Source organism: Antrostomus carolinensis, unplaced genomic scaffold (assembly GCF_000700745.2).
Source record: "Antrostomus carolinensis isolate BGI_N321 unplaced genomic scaffold, ASM70074v2 scaffold12502, whole genome shotgun sequence".
Classification (NCBI taxonomy): domain Eukaryota; kingdom Metazoa; phylum Chordata; class Aves; order Caprimulgiformes; family Caprimulgidae; genus Antrostomus; species Antrostomus carolinensis.
Window position 1 is genome coordinate 59845 of NW_010301646.1, and position 26023 is coordinate 85867.

A 26023-nucleotide genomic window follows, 5' to 3' on the forward strand; every position below is an offset into this window, starting at 1 on the left:
TGTAGGAGATCACAGCTCACACAGCTGAGATGCCATAGCTGTTGTCTTAAATGCTCCTCAGTCCCCTTCTACCCAAGTCATCTGGGTTACCTTGAATTACAGTAATTACGGAGGGCTATGCTCCAGCAACAATTCAAGCTGACTTTGCCAATTTGCAGTAAAGTGAAGTTAGGGCGCTGAGAGGCAGTTACAGTCTCAGCTGTACCTCCAGTGTCATTTGGCTTAGCGATGGTAATGAAGAGCTGTGGGTGGTAACATCTTATATCACTCCAGCTAGATTTGCAGCAAGATCTCTGCTGTGCATCTATCTAAGAAAAATTTAATTCCCTTGAGGACATCATCCCTTCAGGAGGGAAGTGGCCTTGATTCTCTGTAGCACTACCTTCCTTTATATTGTCCCTTTCAGCTAATTCACTAAACCTTTCCAGAGTATTGTCTTCCATACTTGGCATCATCCTCAATAATTTCTGGTCCAATTTCACTCCATGCTGATTTAATGCCACTTATTAAGTAACAATCTCCTTGCTTCAACTAAACAGCAATGCAAGACTATCACACTATATTCACATAAGGATATGTAAACTCATGTTTGCATAGTTGTTTCAGTCCAGATCTTGAAACAGTTATGTACTGAAAATGTACAGCCCTTGATCTGTTACGTCAAAAAACAAAGTTAAAAAAAAAAGGAGGAAGAAGAAGAGGGAAACCATTTTCCTGTAACATAAAACTACTAAGAGCCTGGGGAAGTGAACTAGTGCATGGGCTCATGCCAAAACACAGACAAACAACATGTAACACTTCATCACCTCAATTAATCGGTCTCCAGCTTTTAGTCTCCCATCTTGAATAGCTGCACCTCTTGGAAGGATGTTTTTCACATAAATTGGAGCAGAGCCACCAATGGGGACATCTCTTGAAGTAATGCTAAATCCCAAGCCTTCTGTACCTGCATAAAGAATGCAGAATAGGCCTTGTTAAAATGCATATATTATATTACATATTATTTTTATCCAGCAGAACATATGTATACCTCACTGATACAATCCTTGAAAATAAATACATAAGATGTAAGAATGACTGGGGGGGGAAAAAAAAAAAGGCATATATAGGAATGCTATAGCACTGAGTCTTGGCACAGGTGGCTCAGCAGGCCCCCCTTGCAACTTGCTGTTCTGATGATTTCCAAGTCATTGCCATATTTCCAACTTTCTATTTCAGATGAGCTGAGTGACAAGGAATCAGAACAAAGCATATCTGATATCCTACCACTGCCTTCCCCCTTGTCAATCTGGATCTCATCAATGAGCCTTCCTTTCTCTTTTGCAACTCTTTCTGCAATGTCAGTCAGATGACACTGCTGGCCACGGGGCTCTATCAGCTCACTTATGGACACCAGCAGGTGACAGACAGAACCGGAGCTCAGTAGTCTCATTTATTCTGCTCTGAAGGACCTCGGGCTGTTTTCTGTCAATAGCTCCTCTGCCCCAGGACTTCACCCCAGTTCTTGCTGGGTTCCACCCCACCTTCTGCCACACAGGCAGGGAGCAGAGCCAGGCTGCCACTTCTGAGGTCCTGCTGTGCATCCAGGTGACTGGCTTACACTTGGCTAAGACTGACTGAAGCAAAACAGAGACATTTAAGATGATCTGGAGAAATCCAGAGAGGGGGTCCAGTAAATATGGCAAATTAAACTTGCTCATATTTCAGAAAAATTATGCCCACAAATGGTTACTGAAGTATACCTTAGGACCTCACCAGCTCTGCAATTCATAAGCCAAGGGGACAAAAGGAAGCCTTTCCTACTACGCAGAAAGCTCATTTATGATCCTCTCTTTGATGCAATCTGTCCAGTGTTATCAACAACCTTTAAAATTCTATGTTGAAACCTGACCCACCCACCACCACAACACTGCACATAAAGTCTATTCAGGACACTTAATCTAGCATGAAATGCAGACAGCCATTCAGCAGAGAGCACCCCTGACAGAGTGTTAGCATCTACAACTTCCACTAGAAACATCTTGGAGGTTGTCAAGATATGTCTACAGTTCAAGTTCACTAGCCACGCATACACATGCCCAACCTGCATTTAATCTGACCTATGAAGGCAACCTGCAGTTAGGACTCTGCAACATCACGTACAGTCCCTAAAAGTTGCACAACATCCCTTTGTTATTGTGGGGACAGACATGAATGTTTATGCAAGTCTTCAGCTATGAGCCCTGGGAAGATGAACACAACCTATGTGAAAGACACACTATAGAACCATGAGAGGTTTGTACTGGGTTTGCATGGCAAGGTCTTGGTAGTGGGGGCGGTACGGGGCGGCTTCTGTGAGAAGCTGCCAGAAGCTTCCCCCATGTCTGACTGAGCCAATGCAGATGGCTCCAAGAGGGAGCTGCTGGCCAAGGTCAAGCCTATCAGTGATGCTGGCAGTGCCTCTGTGATAACATATTTAAGAAAAGGAAAAAACTGCTGTACAACAGCAGCTGAAGGAGAGGAGTGAGAATATGCAGGAGAAACAACTCTGCAGACAGCAAGGTCAGTGAAGAAGGAGGGGGAGGAGGTGCTCCAGGCGCTGGAGCAGAGATTCCCCTGCAGCCCATGGTGAAGACCATGGTGAGGCAGCTGTCCCCCTGCAGCCCATGGAGGTCCACAGTGGAGCAGAGATCCACCTGCAGCCCCCGGAGGACCCCATATTGGAGCAGGTGGGTGCCAAAAGGAGGCTGTGACCCTTTGGGAAGTTCACGCTGGAGCAGGCTCCTAGCAGGACCTGGGACCCTGTGGAGAGAGGAGCCCACGCTGGAGCAGGTTTGCTGGCAGGACTTGTGACCCCATTACCCATGCTAGAGCAGTCTCTTCCTGAAGGACTGCACCCCATGGAAGGGACCCATACTCGAGCAGTTCATGAAGAACTGCAAACCATGGGAAAGACTCATGCTGGAGAAGTTTGTGGAGGACTGTTTCCTGTGGGAGGGCCTCTGCGCTGGAGCAGGGGAAGAGTGTGAGGGAGAAGAGTGTGAGGGCGGAGTGTCAGAGCATGTGATGAACTGACCCCAACCTCCATTCCCTGTCCTTCTGTGCCACTGGGGCACATCAATTCGTCTAGGTTAACTATTGTGAGACAACCTCCCTTTCTTCTGCAGCATTCAAGACAGCTGAAAAACTGACATTTGAATTTGAAAGTCTTCATCCACTTTCAGGCTGATATAAAATTTATCAGTGTTATTACACAGAGATGAAGAAAATATTAGATCTTATAACATCCATATTTCACTCTGGAGACCTCACCATTTTAATGATGGTTTAAACTTTCATAGAACTCTTTAACCTCTTGCAACACATGAAGATGATCTGTATAAGGGTATTTTAAGTCAGATCTCAGCTTTTTATGGAATCTCTATTTTTCTTATTTCAAAGATCTGTGTTGAATACTGCTTTATGAGTACAAGCTTTGTCTGCTGAAATTTCTAACGCAGTATCAGAACATGACTGCACACCCAGGACAATATTTCATTATTAATAAACTTAAATCCCCATAGCCTGATTACAGCGCCATTACAGATGTCTGGTTCACACACTCCACTTTAAACTCCCATGGAAAAAAGCAGACGTTGAAATGTTCACATTACAAATGCACACAGGATATAAATTTAGACTGTGGCATTTTCTGCTGTCAAATCTCCAGAAGGTCTCTACCAAAGCCGGCAGAACACCACAAATCCACACTGAGCCCAGATATTAGCAGAAGAGAAGTCTAATTACTTGTTTCTGTGAAAAGAAGAGGGCTCAACTGGGCTACACTTTGCTAGGGTGCAATGCACAGCTTTGCATGAGGCAGCTTTTGGGTGTCCTTTTCCTTTTACCCCTTCTCTGCTTCATTTTACTATTCATGCTCTATAGCTGCCCTTAGCTGTACAATACAGCTTCATAAACTCCTTGCTTATTATATATAAATTAGAAGCTCACAAGACTGGGAAATAAATGAACACATTCAACTGAGGCCAAAAATAAATACAACTTCTTTTTTTTTTTTTCTTTTTATACACATAACTGATTTAATTATCTCTACCTGATGCATTTCAGTTCTCCTGTTGATAGAAATGCATATAAGATCTTAATATCTTCCTGCTGCTAAAATGTTTTCAGTTCTTAGAGTGTAAAACTCCATTATAATTATGAGGGAACTGTGCAAACATACTGTAGACTCTTCAGATATCTCTGATTTATACTAGTAATATGGGAGAAACTGAACACACATACAGACAGAACCTGAACATGAGTAGAAAACAGAAGGAATTTCCATCTTTTTGAAAACACAGGAGTCATCCTACTCAAAGCTAGGAGCTTTACTTTGCAAGGTCTAGATCATTTGAGCTATGTTCAGCTTAATCTCTTACAGATTTTTAAAAGAGAAAGGGTAGAAAAAGTCTTCCTCCCTCTATAGCTGTCAACTGTGACAACGATCAAATCACACCAAGTGATAATAGCATTTAAAAATTACCCACTAATTTGTGTAATTCAAATTCTTAGGCTTTTTTGATAAATCAGCAGCTCTCTCAACAAGTCAGAGCTCCCCTTTTCTAATGAATGTGATGCTGAACACGCCTTCTAACGTTGCATTGCCCTCAAGAGCTCAGCCAGCTCTGAGCTGAAGATGAAGTAGTTTTAGGTGAATAAAAAGGACAGTTACAACAGTAAAAGAACTATTCTGTTGTACAAGCAGAAGAGGGACAGATTTGATGCTTCAGTTGCTGTTTTGGAAGAAGAAGGTTCTACTAGCACCAAGGCAGAGCAGGGGTGGACAACTTTCATTTAATTTAATTAAATATATATTTAAAATTAACATCATCATCTTATTTGGAATCATCCTGATCATAAACTGACAGGATGTTAAAAAAAATTATTAAATCTTACTAGAGGTGCCTAGACTTTCTGTTATCTCCCTGTGAAGAAGTGTTTAATTTCTCACTAATGCTAGCATTATCTTCTTGATTGCAGAAAAAATGTCTGATATAACATTTCTGTCTTTCTAAAGCTCTTCTGAATGAAAAATTGTATTCTCCTCATCCAGCACCAACTGTAGGTCTACCTTCTCAGCAGCAAAATGTGTTGCTGGGTAGAAACACTGCCAGAACACGAGACAAAAAGCAAGCATCACCTCGATACTGCTTCCAGTACTTTCATGTCCCTCTCAAAAGGACATTACCTCAGAGACTCAAGAAGGAACATCTAAAGGACATACACTGTCAACTTCTTATGATACTTCTCTTACAGTTATCATCCCTTTCAGGACTGCAAGCAGAGCTAGAAGTAAATCATGCTCTTCTTTCTCCTCTAATTTAAGAAAATGTAGATGAGTTCTCAGGTACTTCAGTATGGATCTACCTAAATTTAAAAAAAAAAAATTAAAAAAATCTCACTTCTAAAACAATGGAACATGTTTGATAACTAGAAATTGGGCACCACGTTTGCTAGTACTTATGCAAGAGAAGCAGAGGACATTTCAAAACAACCTAAATCTGGAAAAATCCATGTGGGTGAACAGTCCTCAGATGGAATAAAGGATTGTTAAGGAAAAGTGCAGATTCTCCATGAAAGACAAAGAACACACTCTCCCCTTCCTAAAACAATAAGGGAGGTTGGTTACACATACAAACAGTTTGTGACACAAAGCCACAAAAATTACAAAATAAAGCATGCCCACTTAATTAAAGTGTTAGATTACAAAATCATCCAGAATAAGGAAAGAGATAACATTACAATAAAATAAGGTAGAAGGGCTAAATGTTCTCTGACAATAATCAGAGCAGACACTCTCCTTCCAAGCATTTCAAATTCCTGCTTTTTCACAGTATACTCCTCCTCGAGATCCATGTACGGATGGGTGATTGCTGAAATAATTATCCTACTGTTTTATGCTAGAAAGCACCTTTATTAAGAACTGGACCTCATGCAAGAGCTGAACAGCAAGTACGTTCTCGTTACTGTCAGGGGCTTCACTAAACTAATCTAAATCATTTTAGATATTTCCTGAAAAGTTATTTTACTGCTCCTGGTTTAAACCCCATGTTTTCAGAATCTGTGTATGTGTAGTCAGGGTAACTGTATGTGCAAATGACTGCTTAGAAGGCTGACTGCTCAGCTGTCTATAAAATATCTGCAGTCACATGCATGATCAAGACAAATTAATTGCAAGTCCATTTTTATGCTGTTGAGTGATTTGGAACAACTCTTTTTTTTCTCCAAGCAAAGCTCAGACCTCTCAAGAAGATCTTTGACCAACCTAACAGAAACATCCTTCCCTTTTTGCTATAGGCTGCTAATAGTGATCAGAAGTGTTTTTAAAAAACGTAAAGATGAAACTTGATGCAGTTTACATTTCCTCAGTGCCTAATAATGCCCAAAATTATGTTTCACTTCTGAATCTCATTTCTCAAGGTTGCTTAAGTAAATTAGGAATCTACACGCTACGTTTCAAAAGTGACAAACATCCCTACTGCATCTGAACAGGAATTCTAAAATCAGTCTAAGAGAACATATGACATCAAAAGAAATTTTAAATAAAAATTTAAAATGTCAGTTCAAAGTCTGGCTCAAGAAACTGTATGGGAAAACAGGAGAGTACAATGAAAAATGCATGTAAATCTGTACACTTCAGATACATGATGCAGGATATCTTACAGACAAGTTCAGGGTCCTGTCTTGTACACTCTGCTATACAAATCCAAGTAAAACAAGTAATCATCCATATATGTGCTTTACTCTATAGCAAATATGATGTCATTTTAAATTGGCATACTCCAGAACTTATTTGTGTCTCCAGGGACTTCTTGCAGAAGGGAACTTGGGTGTGGCAGGGCTGAGCGTCACTGTATCATAACACTGAATGTCCAGTCACCTGGTGGGACTTGCACTGTTTAAGCTTGGCTGTGTGTGTAAGATGGAGCATTAGTAACCACAGAAGGGCCAGCAATCCCAACAGGAATCCAACAAGAAACCTGAAGAGCAAGAAGTCTCATAACCCTCCTCACATCTACAATTTAACTATTTTTCTCTGTTGCATTACACAAAGGTGCCTCCTTCCTCTCAGGATCCACCATCTTCTAGGACACAGCTGCTACACCCTTTCTGGGATGGACTTGGTGATTCCTATAGCTTTCCTGGGAAAAGCTATAGGAGTTGTGTCACTTATTTCTTTCTCTTGAAGCTGTACTATTTTCAAGAGAGAAACTTCTTTGGGACAAAAAGGAAGATATGATCGCAACTCCCATGTCTGGTAGTTAAGTTGCTCTCTGGAAGGGAAGAGATGTGGACTGAAGTCCTGATGCACTGAATACTTCAGAGAAAAAATAGCAAAATATTTGGTGGAACTAGGACCAACTTAAAAAACAAGAGCACAGTTTTGACATTTTACATCAAGAATAATTTAATTTAACTAGACAAATATATAGTTACAGATAAAAATGATCCAATGCAATGAGCATTATACTTAAGAGCAATCATATAAAATGAAGCTAATTTAAAGACTGAGTACTTCAGGCTTGTCTTAGTACAGCAGTGTCAAAACCAGTACGTATGAAATCTGAGTCCAATTGAATGTCCAATTGAAAAGCAGTCTTTAGAATGCTCTAGCAAGTATCAGTCTAAATGCTGCGAGTTACTTAGTGCTCAAAGACTAAGCCGTAGAATCACTTGTTGTATAATTGGTTATTTATTATTTATAAGTGTGGACTAAATTTCTCTCAATTGCATTGGCTCAAACTCTTGCAGTCAAAGAAAAATCTCTGGAATTGTCCTGGTGTTATGAGGTCAAAATTTGTACTAACACTCTGGGTGTTATATCAGTGGTCTTATTTTCTCTATATATTAGCTGTAAAGAACTATTTTTATTTATTTATACTTACTGTGTATCAGCTTACACCAAAATATATAAAAACACAGGCTCACTGTCATGTCTTGCACTATCTTAATTTGTGTCAGCTATTAAGTTTAACTGTTATAGAGCCTTAATGGCATTAGAATATCAGCAATAACCCCTACATCTATATGCTAAAAGTTCAGGCCCTGACCTTTAAGGAAAGATAAACAGATATCCATTTTCATTTAGAAAAGCCAACAAACAATCTGCATTGACTGAAACATATGACTGACCTTCTCTTCTGACTTTATTAAACAGCTAAATCCTATGAAAGTTCAGGTTATTTTAAAATGCCAAAACAGCAATAAATATTAAGAAATCATAATTACAGAACCACGTACTGCAGGGTAATCTTACCATGTCATTTTATATAATAAAGCTCATGCAATATATAGAAACACAGCTGTAATAAATAAGGTCTGCCTATATTGAAAAAGAGTCAATTCTCATATACTATATCATTAACCAGAATGCACAGGTTAAATCGAAAGTGAATTTCAAGATGAAGCTTTACATGCTTGTATGCCTTAATGCACCCCACAAGGAGTTTTTAATGTAATGATGGTAATTGGTGAAATTACTGCTGTCTGTTACTACAAAGAAAGCACATTTGTTACATATCTGTGAAGCCTGTATTATTGCAACATCCTTCATTAGATATAATCAAAGACAATCAACATCCCTATTGCACTCATATTTATAACAAACTACTTGGGGGTATCCTTAAGTGTTTTGCTTCAATTGTTGCTCCACATGTATGTTCTCAGAATGATCAAATGAAAGACAAAATGGGAGTACATGCCTCTTTCCACAGTGTATATTAATAAATCAAGGACAGCAATAATAAAAAGGTATCCTTCCTTATGCACAATTTTTTAAAAAATATCACCATGCACAAAATACAGTACACTCAATAGTTTCTGTCTATTTGTCTATAATCTGAGGTAGGTGCTATTTCTTCATTAGTATTCTAATGGAACAATATGTTAGGAACAAATACCCCCTCTAAAATTCTGGAGTATATTCTAGATACAGATTTCAAAGCTTTTACTAGCACAAGAGCCACCAAACTTCTCTGGTGTGAACCAGATAGTAAAGGATCTTATAGATCACTTCTGATCAACAATTAGCGTGTATCTCCTTCACTCCAAAACCACCTAATATACTGGTGCCAGCAAGGCTAAATTACATTATAGAAGCGGGGAGAGTATTTATGAAATAGTGTCCAGCGCAAGATGACCAAAATGTAACCTCACATCACAGTCAAAGAAACTGTAACACATTAAAATTCTATTTTTGTATCTTATGAGCAGCTATAACACCACATTCGTTTTGTAAAAAAAATACTGTGGTCCCATATTCTATATGCATTATTTGGTGCTTTGAAATTACATGAAATGTATATTTGCACTCCTGGCTAAGAATTCTTTTATGTAATGTTCGAGTTACATTTCTACAGGCTTCCGTTAACACAAAAAAATAGGTAAAAATCACCGTAGTGATCAAGAACATATTTGTAAGCACAGTGATTCCTTACTCAGACAATAGCAGTAAGTTTTTCCAATCAGGCTGATCTGAGCTGATGGCCTAAAGAATTTCTTGAAGGAGCATCAAGAACAGAAGCAAACTGTCAACTCAACCTTATGTCATCCAAGTTTGTAGAGCTTAAAATTCAGCAACCAGAAAGAAGCAATCTGGTGGTTCATGTGAAGTTCATAAAAAGGAAAGCATAACGATAATGTGACAAGTAGCCTGGTACCTGTGAAAATGCACAACCTCTACCATTCAATGCACTGTCTTCTATACCTTCGATAAAAAGACTAATTAATAAAAATTATTCACACTAAGCACATACAATATCCTAAGGAGAATGTATTTTGAGTTCATGGAGAATACTGTCACATGGGTAAACTTTTTGCTGTGTAATGTAAATTCTATTCTTGCTGCTAGAGATCAAATTATATCTAAGCTTAAACATGCTCATTTTAATACCATAAAGTTTACAGCATGTATAATCCTTTAAAAAAAAATCTTTCCCAAAAGCTAAGAAGCACTTGCAGCTAAATGTCATATTATTATACTTGAAACTATCTTGAAAGCATCTAGGTAACTACATAAAAACAAAAAATTTTCTCACTTAGGACATTTAACACATCATAAAAACTCCACAGATGTACCAATGCATCTACATGTGCACATGTAACAGAGATGTTGAGATAAGCATGCACCACTTTCTCCTCTGCCCTTAATTAGTCTCTCACCCCCATACCAATTACATGAGCATAAGGGCCAAGATAGGAAGTATCACATTACATCTCAACCATTTAAACAAAGACTTCCATATCCCAGTGGAATAAAGAAAAGCTTTAGCTCAAAATCTGTAAGTCCAATTTACCAACTAGAACCAACACACTCTTAAAATCTAATGGCAAAACCACAGTTACTCAATTTGAAAAGTCATGATAACTCCGAAGTACAGAATATGGGCCTTTTTAGCTGATTTATTTATATTAAAAAGTTCACTAATCCCTGGGTCTTGGCCAACAGAATTTGCAGCACTTACTGTACTTCTCTTCTAGTTGAGAGACGACAGAAAACAATGTTAAAGCACTCTTCAGATGGCCTTTTGCAAACACACTGCACACACTGAATGCACGGCTGGACTCCTGGGCATGCTATCAGGGACAACTCAGCCCCCTGACTTCAAAAATCAACCCATCATGTCCCCCACACTACTGCATGCTGTCCTGCCCAATATAATGGCACTGGACACACGTACATACACTATGCACACATACCTCATGCTATATGAGGAGCACACTAGTGTCTTACCTTTTCTCAGCTGTATACTGAGCCTCTTCCCTATCTTTTTCGTGTTATACCCGCTGTTTGTAGTGGAAGTGAGAACTTTCTGAGGTGATGGTACCAGGCCCGAGGGTGGTTTCCCTGATGAATTCACACTATGAGGTAGCTGCGAGTAGGAGTCTGTCTGATCGGGCTGGTTACCCGCTCGAGACATTCTTTGTAATGTGTGAAGTCCAGAATTGTTAATACTTTTGCCATCAGCATACTGGGAATCAGGGCTGAACCGGCTGGAGTAGTACGTGTTCTTCTCGCTTTGGGACAACTGTTCATACTGTTCTTTATTTGCCGCAGGGACCACATGGAACCAAATGAACGGCGTACGCATGGCTTGGCGAAACATATGCTGTGCTCTAGGTTTCAAAATGAACAGAAAATTAGCAAATTAGGACTGGCAGACTACAAGACATTATAAGCATAATTACTAATGTTAATTAAGCAACACAAGCAGACAGACACATTGCACTCAAGCATAAACCATAAAACTTGAATCTGTTCACTAGTCTACTTGGTCTGCTTTTTGCTACGGTTTATTGCCTTAGGGCAACACAACAGTTAAATATGCTTAACAACTAACGTACCAAATACTGGATTCAGAAAAGCAAAAATTTTAAGCACAGTCTTGAAATGCAGACAGGTCTGTGGCAGGACTGTAACGTCCTTTTGTTTTGAAGCTTGATAACTGTGATAATTGTGATAACAGTAATCACAGTGACAATGACAACAGAATTATTAGAATTAATATTACACTTTATACAAAGACTATGTATATCTATAATTTGCTGAGAGTATATACAGTCTTGCAAAAAGTCTAGCTTACACTTTTTGTAAGTTAGTAGCCTTTCAGAATACAACATCAAGAAATAGAAAAAAAATGCTTAGTACTGCAGAGGCAGACATTGGGCTCTAGGTCACGATCCAAAGTACACAAAGTACACAAGTCTCTTCACAGACTTAACAAACTGTGATTCAGAACCATTGAACAGGCAGAGACAAGCTGCTTTCAGCCATATGGTACAGGGTTGTGTTCCAACCGAGGTTAGAGTCAAAGAGATAAAAAAACACATTTCAAATGTATATTAAGTATAGGATGATCAGAATAAATGATAGTCCTTTGGCCCTCAACCTGGTAGGGTTTTCAGAGCAATATTATCATCTTTGAAATCACTCATTTTCTATATACTTCTTTTCTGCTTTCTCTTTACATTATCTACGTGTGAACTACAACCTGATTCCACTTTTAGAAGTCCTTCTGATTCACAATTTTGGTATTCTACCAAGTCTGTGTGTCCACTGAGCAAATATTTATGATCTCTCAAACTTCTCCAGGAAGTTTCTGCCTATAGTACCTACAAAACCACGAAATATTTTTAAAACATTAAAATTAAAGTCTCCATGCTATCCACTTACACTGACCATGATGCATCACAAGTATAAAAGTCATACGAGAATTTCAAGATAAACAGTTTACCAATACAAGAAGAAAAAATCCATACTGTACAAAAACAATCAAATGAGAAGTGCGTATATTCTAATGACAATAATTATCCTGAATTGTTTGTAGTTTGTCTAATTAAAAACCACTAATGTCCCTTAGTGTATCTTTTCTTTATTAGAAAAGCAAGCTTAGACAATTTTTTTTTCCTTTTCTCAAATTACTGCAAGGTGCAGTGTTAAAGATTAAATAATGCAATATAAAGTGTGGTAAGTACACTCACTGTTCAAATCTCCTATTCCGAAGGTCTCCATCGTTAATCCTTACAATGCAATCATTTTCACGAAAAAGGTTTTCTTGTTCAGCTTTTCCACCCTTCTCCAATCGCTTTACCAGCAGCCCCAGGGTTCTGGAACATTAAGATTACAAATGATTAGTTTGAAAATTTTGCAGTATAGAAAATCCTACTGATTTAATGTTTTATCACTATAGGAACTAAATTTTAAACCATCTTTACCTTGAAGTAGGATACCATAGTTACAAATAATTTATAAGCATTACCTGAATTAATATCCTTTATCCATGAAACAAAAAGCCTAGGTGAATCAAGCATGTCATTTAAAAGTAAGAATGCACAGGCAGTGTGATGATAGCACATCCATTCCTACAAAAGGCCTAGATTTCTGAGCAGTAAAAGCTCCAAGAAGTCCCACACATCTGAGAGCCGGATAGCTATCTGAAGCTGAACACATTCAATTTATAATTTGAATATTTGATTTAGCAGAGAATATCAAAGTCATCACTACTGCTTCTGTGCAAGTGAAACGCGGGATCACCTCACGTAATAAGCAGCCTATAATGAAGGGATGGATAGAGGATTCAGGAACTTCACGTGAATCAAATGCTTATATTTTTAAATCTTAACTTTTTTTACTAAACAGCAACAAGGAAATTTGAAACATAAATGTAATTTTAAATTCAGCATATTATCTTAAATTAATTGGTTCAGTAATGACTGAAGACAATTACCATTTGATAGCCTCTGTGCAATGAGCTGGTCACCTCTGCCTAGTGCTTACCCACAGTGTCGTCTAAGGACATTCTTAGAAAGAAAAGGTAAACAAATATTCAACCTGAAATTATGAAATGGATTCTGAAGGGTGGATTTCTGAGGTAGTGGTAGGTTAGTGTGAAAAGTCAATGATCTTTCTATACCTGAACTCTAGGTTTGAAGAAGGATTCAATCTTCAGGATTATTCTTGCATCAACACTGCATTTGATTTTTTTAAAGATCAGCTTTACTTTGAAATCCCACAGGATGTATCAGTGGGTCAAATTCACATCATCCAAGTCAACAGCATTGCTTTTTCAGAAGTCATTTCAAGGAATGGCGTGAAAAATACTTGGTTGCGTACCAGGAATTGCAAGACCACATATGCCTTTTAGCACAAAACTTTCAGTGATCATAGCACTTCAGTTCACACGTACCTCAATGTAAATGAACAGTCAATGATGCTTAAAAGGACTCCTAATGCACTCAGAAGTTATAAATGCACTTGAGAACTTCATCAAATGGGTCAGAAAAGCAAAACTTCAACTTATTCCTTCCACTTTAAATTCTTCATTTACCAACTTATCATCAACATATGCAAATAAGACATTTATTTTACAGAACAGTCATACGTTTTCTCCTACAAGGCAGATGAAGGAGTAAGAGAAAAGATCCTGGTAGTATTTCTGTTTTGGAACCACCTAGAGACATTAAGATATGATGTTGAAAGGATCTATACATGTAAACAGACAGTGAGGAGAAAAACAACATAAAGCATTTCTGACAACACAAATCATCAAATGAAGCTTGAGTCAGACATTAACATTTAAGTGATACTATTCTGTTTCCAACTGGTCTGGAGTATATTGCAAACACCTAATGAACTGCTGACCTGTCAGGGGGTCCCATCAGAAGCAAACCTTCTCCACCCTCATTTGGTTCCTGTTGGACCACTTGGGTGCAGTTACTGATGCTAACTGTGGTTGGGCTTGATTTTAGCTCAGCTGTTGCAATTAAAAATCTGTCTCTTTGCAATAATACTGGTGAACACAAGGACCAGAAAGATTCCATAAAGTTAAAGTATCATTACTTTAGAACACATGCATTTCAGAAAAAAAAAAATAAAAATAAAAAATCTCTAAACAACCAACCAATTCTAGTGTGGATCTAGTCCTATCCCTCCCCATACCAAGCTGATATTCTCTGGATTTGGAAGGTTCCAGCTTTTGTAGATTCCTTCCAACAACCCAGCATCTCCCATTAAAAAGAAAATTTAAAAAAGCAAAACCAATTTTCCCAAATTTCCCAGAGCAAAAACAATCCTTCCATGTTGGTTTTTTTTTTCTGATCATCAAGGTAGTGAAATACCTTGTATTATCTAGGTACTTTAGGTGGTTTCCTGTTTGCCCTTTCCCCAGTCTCTTAATAGTTTGCGTGGCAAAAAACTCTAAAATTCCACTACAGTCACACACTAACTTAACTATTGCATTGTGCTCTATTTATTGTACTAAAATTTGCTGATAATTATGAAGGTATGTTGTCGCAGAAATAAAACAAAATAATTTTTAAAATATTGATTCAATCTTTTTCCTTCTGTTCACTAAATTAAGTTTTGAATACAGTCTCAGTTTTTTAAAACTTAAAAATAACTATAAAAAATAAAATTTTATACATTGTGAGTTGCAGAAAGCACTAAAATAACAGTTATGAATATTAATGATAAAAAGGAAAAAGCCTTGTATGCCTTCACTACATTATTTTTATTGGAATTATAGTTTTGATACATATAAAACTGATTTTCAGAAAACAAGTATGTGACTTTTTCACTTGTGAGTTGTTGAACTTCTCTGGGGAGACAACATCTTTGAGCCCCAAAGTGAAGTTACTCAAGAGGATATCTCTAAACGAGGAAGAGATAAGCAAGCAAATATAACATTTGGAATACTACATTGAAGAGAAAACCACCAAAATATTTGAAAGGGGGGGGGGGTTAGAATTGTGTCTACTCTTCCTTCTCTTTCACTTCATGCCCAACATTACTTTGATGCAGGTGTGCTCCTCTGCAATGCCCAAAGACAATTCAGAAGTTGGATGTGCCTGCAATGCTTGCAAAAGAGCATGCGCAGTAACTGCAACAGGTGTTTTGTTTATGTGGTTAAATATAAAGCATATCAAAATATCAATATTCTAAATATCAAAACATATTCGACACAAAGTATCACACTCCAAGTTCATACTATAATAATACATTATACAAAGTAATATGATTATTTCATCCCAATGTCTCCACATACTTATGATTACCAAAATAATTGGTTTATCAATGGTTTTTGTGTAGTATTTTTCTTGAAACACTGCTTTCCACTGTTTTGCATTTTGAAGTTATATCAAATTATTAATACAAGATGCATCTTTATGCACGGTTTGTCGTTTCTTAAATTTACTTCACCTAAGCTCTCAAATCTAGTAAAAAATATTACTAATCCTAACCAACGGTAAAATAATGTAGAACACAAATAAACTACCAGTCAAAATTGCAAATAATCTCATTAAACAAAGGCTACAAGTTCCACTAATGCAAGATTGCTCATCTCAGACACAACATATGGTGCTCATGAGGATTTTGCGTTTTAACAAATGTTAGAGCTAGGTTAACCGAGGCATATAAAGCTAAAGTCACTAAGAACAGATTCAAGGCTGGATGAAAAGCCTGAGTCAAATTTGAAACCAGGATCCTCACAGTGCCTTTTAATTTATTTATTTTTTAACAGAAACACATGGGGCAAATGATCCTTTTAGACACAGTGCCAGAAACTATTTCCTGAATGTGGTTCTGCGTAGTAGTGTAAACTCACACAGAACTTGCAGAAAAGGTATGTTCCTGAAAATTTTAGTAAAAAAGCCTATCAATTTCCTACAGTATTTCTTCAGCATATTATGGTTCGATGTAAGAATGACTCTAAAAAAAGGCACTACGAGAATTCATGTTTGTTGTTGCAGTAACTGGAGATAAACAGAGTAGACCTGATATTGCAAATATGCAATAACCTAAAAACTAATTTGATTTTTTTTTTCCCTGTTGTATGCCACCACAATTGATTCTGCTAAGCTAAGATGTAGCTCTACTACAGTTTCAATATTACATTTCCTACATTAGGAAAATATAAATTTTGAAAACCCATAAACAAATCTAGTACAAAATACAAAAGTCACTATATATAGTCATTTTAAATACAACCATGTAGTATAAAAATACATGGGTGCATTTGAATTTTTTTAATCATGTCCAGTTAAAGTCAACATGTTTTCTAACATAAATCTTTCCATTACAAACATTGTAAACTACAATTTCTTCAATAATGAGATTAAATATTGTGTGAACCTCTGCAAAACACTCTGCAGGTCTACAACCCTGACGAAACAGTAATTATAAATGGAAATTTGGTACCTGCACTGTTTTAGACTAATGTTAGCTGATACGAGACAAAAGGGAAACAGTATCAAAGCACAGAGCTCAATCTTTGTTTTAAATACCTAATTGGGAATGTAAACAGCTTAGATTATATTAGCATTTGCACCACTGTATTTCCACAAGGTTCATTACTCTAATTATACAATTAAAATAAACTCAGCTACATGTGTTAACATTTCAGTTCTCAGTATAAATTACACCCAATAATAAAACTAGAAATAAGCAGCGAATGTTTTATTGACATCTAAATTGCCTGAGTTCGGCTGGGTAGTTCTTTGAAACTGTGAACTCCTCACATGCCATCCAGCTGTATGGAAATGATGATAATTTTTCTTAATAAAAACTGACAGTGTAAATACTATGAGAGTAATAAAAATATTACATTGAGCATCTAGACTATGATTTGGTCATCGACGCCCATTATACGTACACACTGAAGTTATTTACCTATTACCTGCAAGCTAACTGTAATATAATCAAATCAGACAGAACAGAAAAAAACAATTTAGATGTTTACATAAAGTCACTGACATGAAAAGGCAAAAACTAGATTACAGGGCAAAAATAAGAACTGACTGAAAAGCCAATGCATAGAGGTTTCATGCAATGAAAGGACAGGAATATAAACACAGATTCAGAGGTCAGAGTAGGCAAATCAGCTTGTTTGTTAAAGTTAAATTATCATGGCTGATCAATGCTAAATTGGACAGAAACTCTTTTGCACAACACTGACGTCATGGTGCTACTGCAGAGGGATTAAAAAAAACTTTATCAGTTTTCACATCCCAAGTCCGGAAAACAAATTTCCAGCCTTCGGTAACTACTCCTCAGCTTTTTAGCTTGAATAATACTTCAAATTAAGTTGATATAACTTTTTAAAGGCTGAGATCAGACATAGAGAGCCTTGAATTCAGCTAGGAGAGTGAGGGAGTGGTACATTCACACCACAGGGAATCTTTTCCCCAACGCATATGTTTTTGAAAACCATGGCTACCTTTGAGACTTAAAAGGTTGGAAATGCAGGAGAGGAAAAAATGGAGATGCAGATAACACATGCCTACTCAATGATCAAACAGAATATGATCGTTAGAGAGGCACCTTGAAAGCAGTATTATGGACTCTCAGTATAGACAATGGCCATTAGATATTACTTTAGTTTTCTTTGTATTTTGTGTAAAAGACAAACTTTTACAGTGAAATATTAAGTGATTTATAAACTCAAGAAAATTAAAGGCACTTCCATTGAAAGGAAAAAAAAACCCAACAAAAACTACAGAACAGAAAAACTTATATAAAAATTTTCCAGTAACAGGATTGTGTATACATCATTTGAGGTTTTTCATTTTTTTGAATAAAATCTGTTAAATTTGTCATTTAAACTGATAAAAATCAATAAAATTCAGTTTCGTCTTTTTCCCACTCTTCTGAGACTTCCTTAATATTTTAAGACATTTGGGATAACAACTAAAAAGGCCATAAAAATTCAGATTAAGTATTTTCAGCTGCCATGTTTTAGCTGTTTAGTTTATCATGGATTTTTGTGGCGTGCTTCAATAGGAAGAACAGCTGGCAGAGCCCTGCATACTGCTCTGCATCAATGTGTCTGATACTTATTAATGGATGTTCTTTATGGGGTTTTCAGATGAATATCCAAATCCTTTCCTCTTCTGTTTTACTAAGTAGACTTCACAGTAGTATTGGGACTATAGGACTATAACTTCCACATCATTATTCACAGAGATTTCTGATGTTACCCCACATATTCCTTGTGTCAGAAGAATCTCCTTTCAAAGACATGGCAGGATTTCGGAAGAGGAGCTAGGGTATAGAGCTTGAGAAGATTTCAAAGACTCTTGAGAGTAGAAGAGGCTATATAACAGTAAATTGTGCTATAATTACTATTAAGCTTGCAGAGGAGAACTTGATGCTACCCCACTTATGTATCAACATAACATCCCCCATCAGTGAGGAATGGTCAAATTCTATTGTTAAGGGACTAAGCGCTCACTCTCCTCTCTGAGGACCTAATGAGGAAGGAAGGATTGGTGCTAAAGACTATTTTGCACAGATTTACAATTTTCTGTCCTTTTATCCTTTCCTCTCATTCATTTCCTCTTTGTTCTACTCTTATCTAAACACTTTCCTGTTCACTTTCTATCCTGTCCTTCTTTCTCCTTTCATTTTCATGCCTCCTGTTCTGCTTAGCACTGCATCCATGCCATTGCAGAAATCTGCAAGCAGGTTTTGCAAACAAAACTTTTATCTTGAAAAACTTCACAACCATAAGGTGATGAATATGTATGCTCCTCCCTTTTGATAAGGTGAACATACTCTTCTTCTACAAAGCATATGATCAAAAAGGCCAATAAAGGACTGATAAATTTCTAGAGGTAAAAATAGAAGGATAATAGAGAAATATATCAACAGAACAAAGTTTGACTATGTTTGTAGACATCAATAGTACTTTTCCCAGAGAATCATGGAGAGCTTTTTTTTTTGTTTTTTAATAAAAAAAAAGTCTCATTTTTACAAGGAACATAACTTAGTAGCATCTATATTGATGAAACAGAGATTTTTACAGATTCTTACTCCAAACCCTTAAAAGGCTATGAAAGAGTCAAATATTTCCTCAGTATAAATAAAGGACATAATTATGGCATATAAATTTTAGAGGTTTGGGGTGTTTGCTTTGGGGGACGGGTATTTTTTTGGTGGGAGAAGGTCCCTCCTTATTGCACATAGGAAAAAAAGGGTGAATTGTATTAGTATGTTTTCATACTTTTTAAAAAATTATTGATTTAATAACCATTGTCTATTGAGTAACATTTTCTAAAGGAACTGGAAGAAAAATAACTGAAAACAAAGCATAACTGGAACTGAACACAAAGCAAATATAAAACAACTATGGCTTAGTCCATGGGCTAACGGACTAAGCCATACGATACACCTGATCTTTTCTTTCTGGACATCCTTCAAAGTCTTTACTGAGTCCTGTGTTTGGTTTTTTACATTTAGGTTTCTACTGAGCAGATCTCCTGCTCAAGTAAGTTAGTTAACTGTAGAATGGCGCATTATGCTTTGCAGACAGAGGAGCAACAAAGAGGAGCCATGTGCTAGAGTGAGAATCAAGCAGGCAGAAGAGGATCCCTGCCAAGCATCTGCTCTCCCTCTGAATCCAGCAAAAGGAGAACCAAGTGTATCTTATCTGCTCAAAAGAGCTGGGGGACCATGGGGAAGTGGGGGAGGGAACAATACAAAAACCCCCACCAAGAGCTCCAAAACTGAACTGGAGTGCACTCCTTTCCCTGCCCACATTGCAGGCTCCATGCAGCTGGAGAAAATGTCTTTGTTCTCACTGAAAGCAGGTAGAGGTGTGGGCACAGCTGGCAGCAATGCAGCAGTACAACACACATGCTTATAATCAATACCAAGCAATGAACTCTGCTCTTCTTCCAGTACAACACAGAGAGTATGGGAGAAATGTTTTGGAAATATCCAAGGTCCTCTCCAACTCTGCTCCTCCACACTTTCAAGACAGGGAAACAAGTATTCCTCCATTTTTTTTTTTTATTATTTTTGCAGGGCAGGGGGGTGTTTCGAAAAAACTCAGACACTCATTGCACGTACCATCCATTTTTCAATGAGAGAAGTTCTAGTACTATGAAGAAAAAGTAGATACATTTTAATATACAAATTCTTTCCCTTGTAACATAATTTGATTTTTAAGTATGTCATGATTCTAAACATCTATATTTAAAAATGGCTTTCCTGCAATAAAATTTTATCATATAATCCCAAACTCAGGACAAAAAAAAAAAAGAGTTCATAGTTCTTGACATAGCTAGCATCCTTAAAAAGTGAGATATTTTATTTCCGTGTTTACAGCTTTTTCATTTTACATGCTCTCGTGTAAATGGTTTAAGCTTCGCCTCAGACTTGACAACCACATTAACATCCTGGAATTAAGCTTTACTTGAGTTAAAATCCTTACTCAAAATGTCAAAATATACATTTCTAACATCAATTTTATTAAACAAGTACTCATTAGGCCACCAACATTCTTAAACTGGTCTTTTTCTTGGCCTTCACACTAAATACCAGATAACTCTGTGAACATATCAACCATTTCCAACTTTATGGGATTTACTTTTGAGCTTATGTTTGAAGTACCATTCACTCATACCCCTTTCCATCCCCATGCACAGTTTACTAAATTTCAGATTAGGAAGAGAATTTACCACTTTACATAAGTTTGTTCTTAATACTTGTAGTGCTCAGAAAAAGTATCCTTAAATTTTTAAAAAATACATGTCAGTATGGCTAAGAAAGCACTGGGTTTAAAGTAATATCTGCAAATAAAATTCTTATACTGTGTTTAAAATCCTGTAAAGGTATTTGGTATAGAAGGAAAAATGCAGTTATAATTTCTGAAAAGAGAACATTAACATTATATATATATATATATATGTATAGAAGTTAGTTTTGCTCCTAATTACTAAATTGAAATTGTTGATGAGTCAACAGACATGTGAGAACATTACACTTCTTCATGTGCAATTGACGATTATGTTTTTAAATATGCATTTGTTACCCTTTTCCTTAGATAGGGAAAATCCAGTGTATACTTAGAATATGCATCACCAAAATAAAATCTGCATATATTCCCGAAGAACTATCATTTTTCAACATACTTAAAAGCTTCAAATCCACCATTACTACAAAAGTTAAGCTATTTTTCTGAAATGATGTTAATGGCCCTAAATGCTAAAACTCTACTTTAGCAAAGCAAGCATTAGAGGTGATGCATTCTGTTTCTAATATAATCCCCCACATTATATTTTTTTTAATGTGAAGGACTCTCTTTATACTTTTTTTTGTAAAAAATCCAACTTCAGGTGTTCCAGTCTGTCATATAATAAAGGGGTTCACCTTCCCCAAAACAAGAAAATTTCAACTGGTTTTGCTACTTCATTTGAACCTCAACAGACAGGACAACACTAAACACTAAATATTGAAAGCGTGATGACTGTTTTCTCTTCCACTCTTATCAAGTGCAGGCACAGGACGCCTCTGGTTTAGACTCCTGCTGTTATTTGGGAACTTGTGGCTCTCAACAGTGAGCAAGGAAATGTTGCACAAATATCTACCTGAATTAAAGCAGTAAATTATAATTGTTAAGAGTCCAAAAAGAAATGTCTTTATACTTCTATTTCCCATAAGATTACAACAGAATCTCTGTTAAAACCCCACAGTTCATACTCCTTTTAAGTAGAACTTTTCCATTAGAGAGTCCATTCCAAGCACCGAGTCAGTAAACTTGCAATTCTTCCTTTCTTAATCAGTGAGACTGCCTTTTGAAATAACATACAATAGTCTACAGAAGGCAAAGGCATACAATACAAAAATTAACACGACTAAGATAAAACATAACAAGGTACAATTAAATTAAAATCCTACACAATACGTTACCTTCCGCCTCGGGCACTGAAAGGCACTACATGGATTCCCAAAGGCCCGCCGTCATTGGAGACTTCTACGAGCTTTACCATATCACTGTGAGACAATGATGAATGAGGGAATATGAACATGTACTGTGAAGGAACCAAAAAACCCCACACAAACATACACAGAAAAACAAAACCATTCCAGAAATCAAGTCATGGTGATGAAAGCATTGTTGAGTGCTACTTACCTGAAGATTAATCTGATGGCATGAAAGGAGATCAATCATCAAAATAGTCCAATTAATAAAACAAACAAAAATAAAAGATTTTTTTTGCAAACTCAGTTTGCTATGCAAAAAAAGGTATCATCATGATCACATGTTTTCACATATTGTTTTATTACTTCCTTATTCTAAAGTTAAAGTTAACTGTTTGGACCATTGAGCAGAAATACTTTAAATACCACATACAATTTTTCCTCAGAAGCCTAAAAGCTGATCATAGCACTAGCATGCTTTCTTTTTTTATCTTAGAGAGCCCACTCTAAGCCTTAACATTAGCTTTCACATAACTATCCCTTAATCAAATGAGAAATATTAAATTTTCAATTGGTTAAATTCCTCTAGTTTTAAAACACATTAATTTGTTTTATTGTAATTCCATTTCTTTTACTGGAAGATTGCTGTATCTATATCTCTTTATAGGCAAAGTTTCCAAAATAAGATTTAACTATAACATTTCAAACCAACCAGATGGCCTCCTGAAGCAACTACACATCTAGTTTTCAATTATGTTTTTCACTCTAGAGAGGGAAAAAGTGAAAGAGGAAAGTACAGGTTCAGAAACAGACATGAAAAAATTCTAGAAATAGATTTGGACCAAATCTACTGATGCATTAGAAACATGCTCACATCTGGGAAGGTGGAATATAGCCCATAAACCAAAAAGAGTTATAAATACCCAAATGAGACAATAACACATGAAGGCCAAACTTCTCAGTAAATCTGGAAGTGAGAGATCTGAACGAAAGCCACAATCGAAATTTGTGGCTTATGCCTCTCTCTAGTATTACCTACATTTTCTTTATTTCCTGGCACTACATATATACACACAGATCTTTGAGAAGCTTGTTTCTCATAAGCACACAAATCAAATTTAATCTAGAAATGGAGCAAAGAGCAAGACCAATGCCCTGTGATAGCAGTAAAAGATTTTCTACTTCCTTCAATAAACTCTTGATCATATGGTGGCCCATCACAAAAGCTTGCAGCGCTTAATCTGGAGTCTGAGTATAACCAGACAACATATTGTTAGGAGGCCAACAAAAATTCTCTGTTACAGTTTGTTTTATATTTCTTCCACATTACATTTTTTAGTATATTTTTAAGGTGGCCTTTACATTTGTTGTATGCCTCAACTCGTGTCTGATTTTTTTTTACTCATTTTTTAAACAACATGAATCGAAGGTCTCTATCCCTGTTGCCACCGTTTAACTCAAGAAATTATTGCAACAAGAGGAGACCTGAGACATCAGCCAAAAAACATCTTATTCTTCAGACCTGGACCTGTTCTTAAGACATGTTTTAAGACTGACAGCATTATAGCATTTGGTAATGCTCTCTGTCCCAGTTTCTGTATAAGCTAACTTCATTTCATCCTCACTGTATATTAAGGCTGAGTTTTCATTAACTAGTATGCAAAGCAGCTTAAGGCAATCAAGCAACGCCTTTCACCTCCAAAAGGTACTCTAAAAGACATCTTTTGCTATTGGCATGCCTGTGTCTCCCTATGATCAACTTTTTTTCCAACTTTCCTATAAGCTTTAAAGAAAATTGAGGACTGAGGAAGTGAAAATCAGTGTGATTTACCTGGAACTGTCATAAGAAGAAACACAGCTTAAAAAAAAAAAAAAAAAAAAAAAACAATTAAAAAAAAAAAAAAAAAAAAAAAAAAAAAAAAAAGGCCCTTTTCAGATCTAGCCAACACTGTTTAACTTGTTCTATTCATTGAGTCCTTGAGTCAGTAACCTTCCTTTTTTTCCAAAATACACATTTAAGGTCTAGGCACTCATTTTTCTTATACTTTTTCTTAAAAAAAAAAATCCATCCCAAATTCCAATGTTAAACTCTGTAAAATGGAAAACAAAAGGAAATGATCCCTTCCTAAGAGAGACTGTTTCAATTTTGCTTCCTGATTTTCTCAGAAGTTTGGGTCAGCTACTTCAAACAAACATACAAAGAAGGATGATACCAAAACAGAAAAGAATGAAGTAGCACATGATGAAAAGACAAAAAGTTACTTAAGAGCAACACCAAGAAGCATTAAACTTGACAGAAGGTCTGTAAACTCTACTTAGCAAACAGCATTAGGAATTTACAATGTAACAGATTTGTGAATGGAACAGTGTAAAATTCAGCATGTACTTCCTAACAGATGTCACCTTGTTCTCTACCTAACATTTAAACCCTCTGCACCTAATTCATAATTTGATTCAGAGATAATAGAAGCAGAAGATTTACTTTTATTTAAAATTTAAGTTTAATGCATCTAAAAGGTTTAATTTAAGGGAAGAAGGGATATTTGCTCATTAATTCCATAGCGAGGTATAAATCAGCTCTTTGCAATGAAATGCAAAAGGTCAAGCTTGCTGTATCTCATGATGAAATAAAATATCTTTCACTATTTTTTAAAAATTAGGAGGAGCTTCCCAGTCCTGAACAACATTAGTTTTGATCCATTCACAAAGTATGAGGTTTTTGACCACAGAACTTAGGTAAATCCCACACACAACCTCCCAGTAGACTGTGAACTGGTGACAGGAAGTAAGATCTTCGCCTTTGAAATTCTTGTCTGTTGATTTATTTGTGCTAGCACTGACCCTATTCCTTCTGTCAAGTTTTCAGAGTTCCATCAAATAAGCACCTTCTTTGAGGCAGAAAATCTACTGTAGCATCAGTACTTATAAATGTCAAGTTTCCAATGCTCATCTTTAACACAGGCTTTTTAAACTGTTTAAAATCTGCTTTTAAAAGGTCCATGAAGCAAATTGTTTAAAACCAAAATGAACATGACCTAAAAAAGACTGCCTCGTTTTCTTAAGAGTGGTATCACTCATATTATTCTGAATTTTTTGCTAGTCTATGTTCAGTCTCAAGACTCATTGTTAAAACAATGTGTTCTGCCAGTAACTTACTCCAGGGAAAAATTGGTAGCATTCTCCAAACCAGTGTCTGCATGTCCAACAGGCTCAACTCTGCTGTTGTCCTCCTCTGTCCCATCTTCATCCTAGATATTAAAGAATAAAACAAAAAAAAACATTTAAATCTAGGTTTAATAGGTTAACTCATTTTAATAATGCCATTTTACCATTTTCAAATTGCTGGGGCAACCACATGTACAGTGGAAATGTGTGCTTCTACAGTTATAAAAATCTTTTCTGTTGCTGTCTGAACGTGTTGTAAATTGGTTTTGTCACTATACATTGTTTGTAATGATATTTGTAGTTTAGTCAGTTTTATATCTTAATTTTACCACAGTTGTAAACACAATGCTACAGAAGCTATCACTGCCAGCATTTTTTTAAAAGGTACCCAAGTAAAAGCATAAAATCAGCTGACAGTCAGCAGTGTTTGTGCAAACGCCTTCTGAGCTCTCTCTGGGCAGGTTATTGGGGGCTCAGCTGAACACACAAGACTTGTTTGCAAATAGTTAAAAACAGTATAAGAAAAGGCAGGTTGTATAATTCCATAAAGTACCAAGACCTCTTTGAACAGTTTATCACAGGCATTTATCAGCAGCTGACATCAGACATGAGTGCACTTGGTTTGCGTGGCAAGGT

General features: G+C 36.5%; 1 protein-coding gene across 1 annotated transcript in view; it reads right to left on the reverse strand.

Annotated features, from left to right (window-relative positions):
- PARD3 (par-3 family cell polarity regulator) overlaps positions 1–25470 on the reverse strand; it is a gene marked incomplete at its 5' end in the record, with an annotated part of 82492 nt that extends 57022 nt beyond the window's left edge. Inside the window, 5 exons of the mRNA XM_010163541.1 lie at positions 807–946; positions 10754–11136; positions 12502–12627; positions 22211–22294; positions 25379–25470. Of these exons, the coding sequence (XP_010161843.1) occupies positions 807–946; positions 10754–11136; positions 12502–12627; positions 22211–22294; positions 25379–25470 (825 nt within the window). The remainder of the gene's footprint in view (positions 1–806; positions 947–10753; positions 11137–12501; positions 12628–22210; positions 22295–25378) is intronic.
- Positions 25471–26023: the final 553 nt, after the last annotated feature.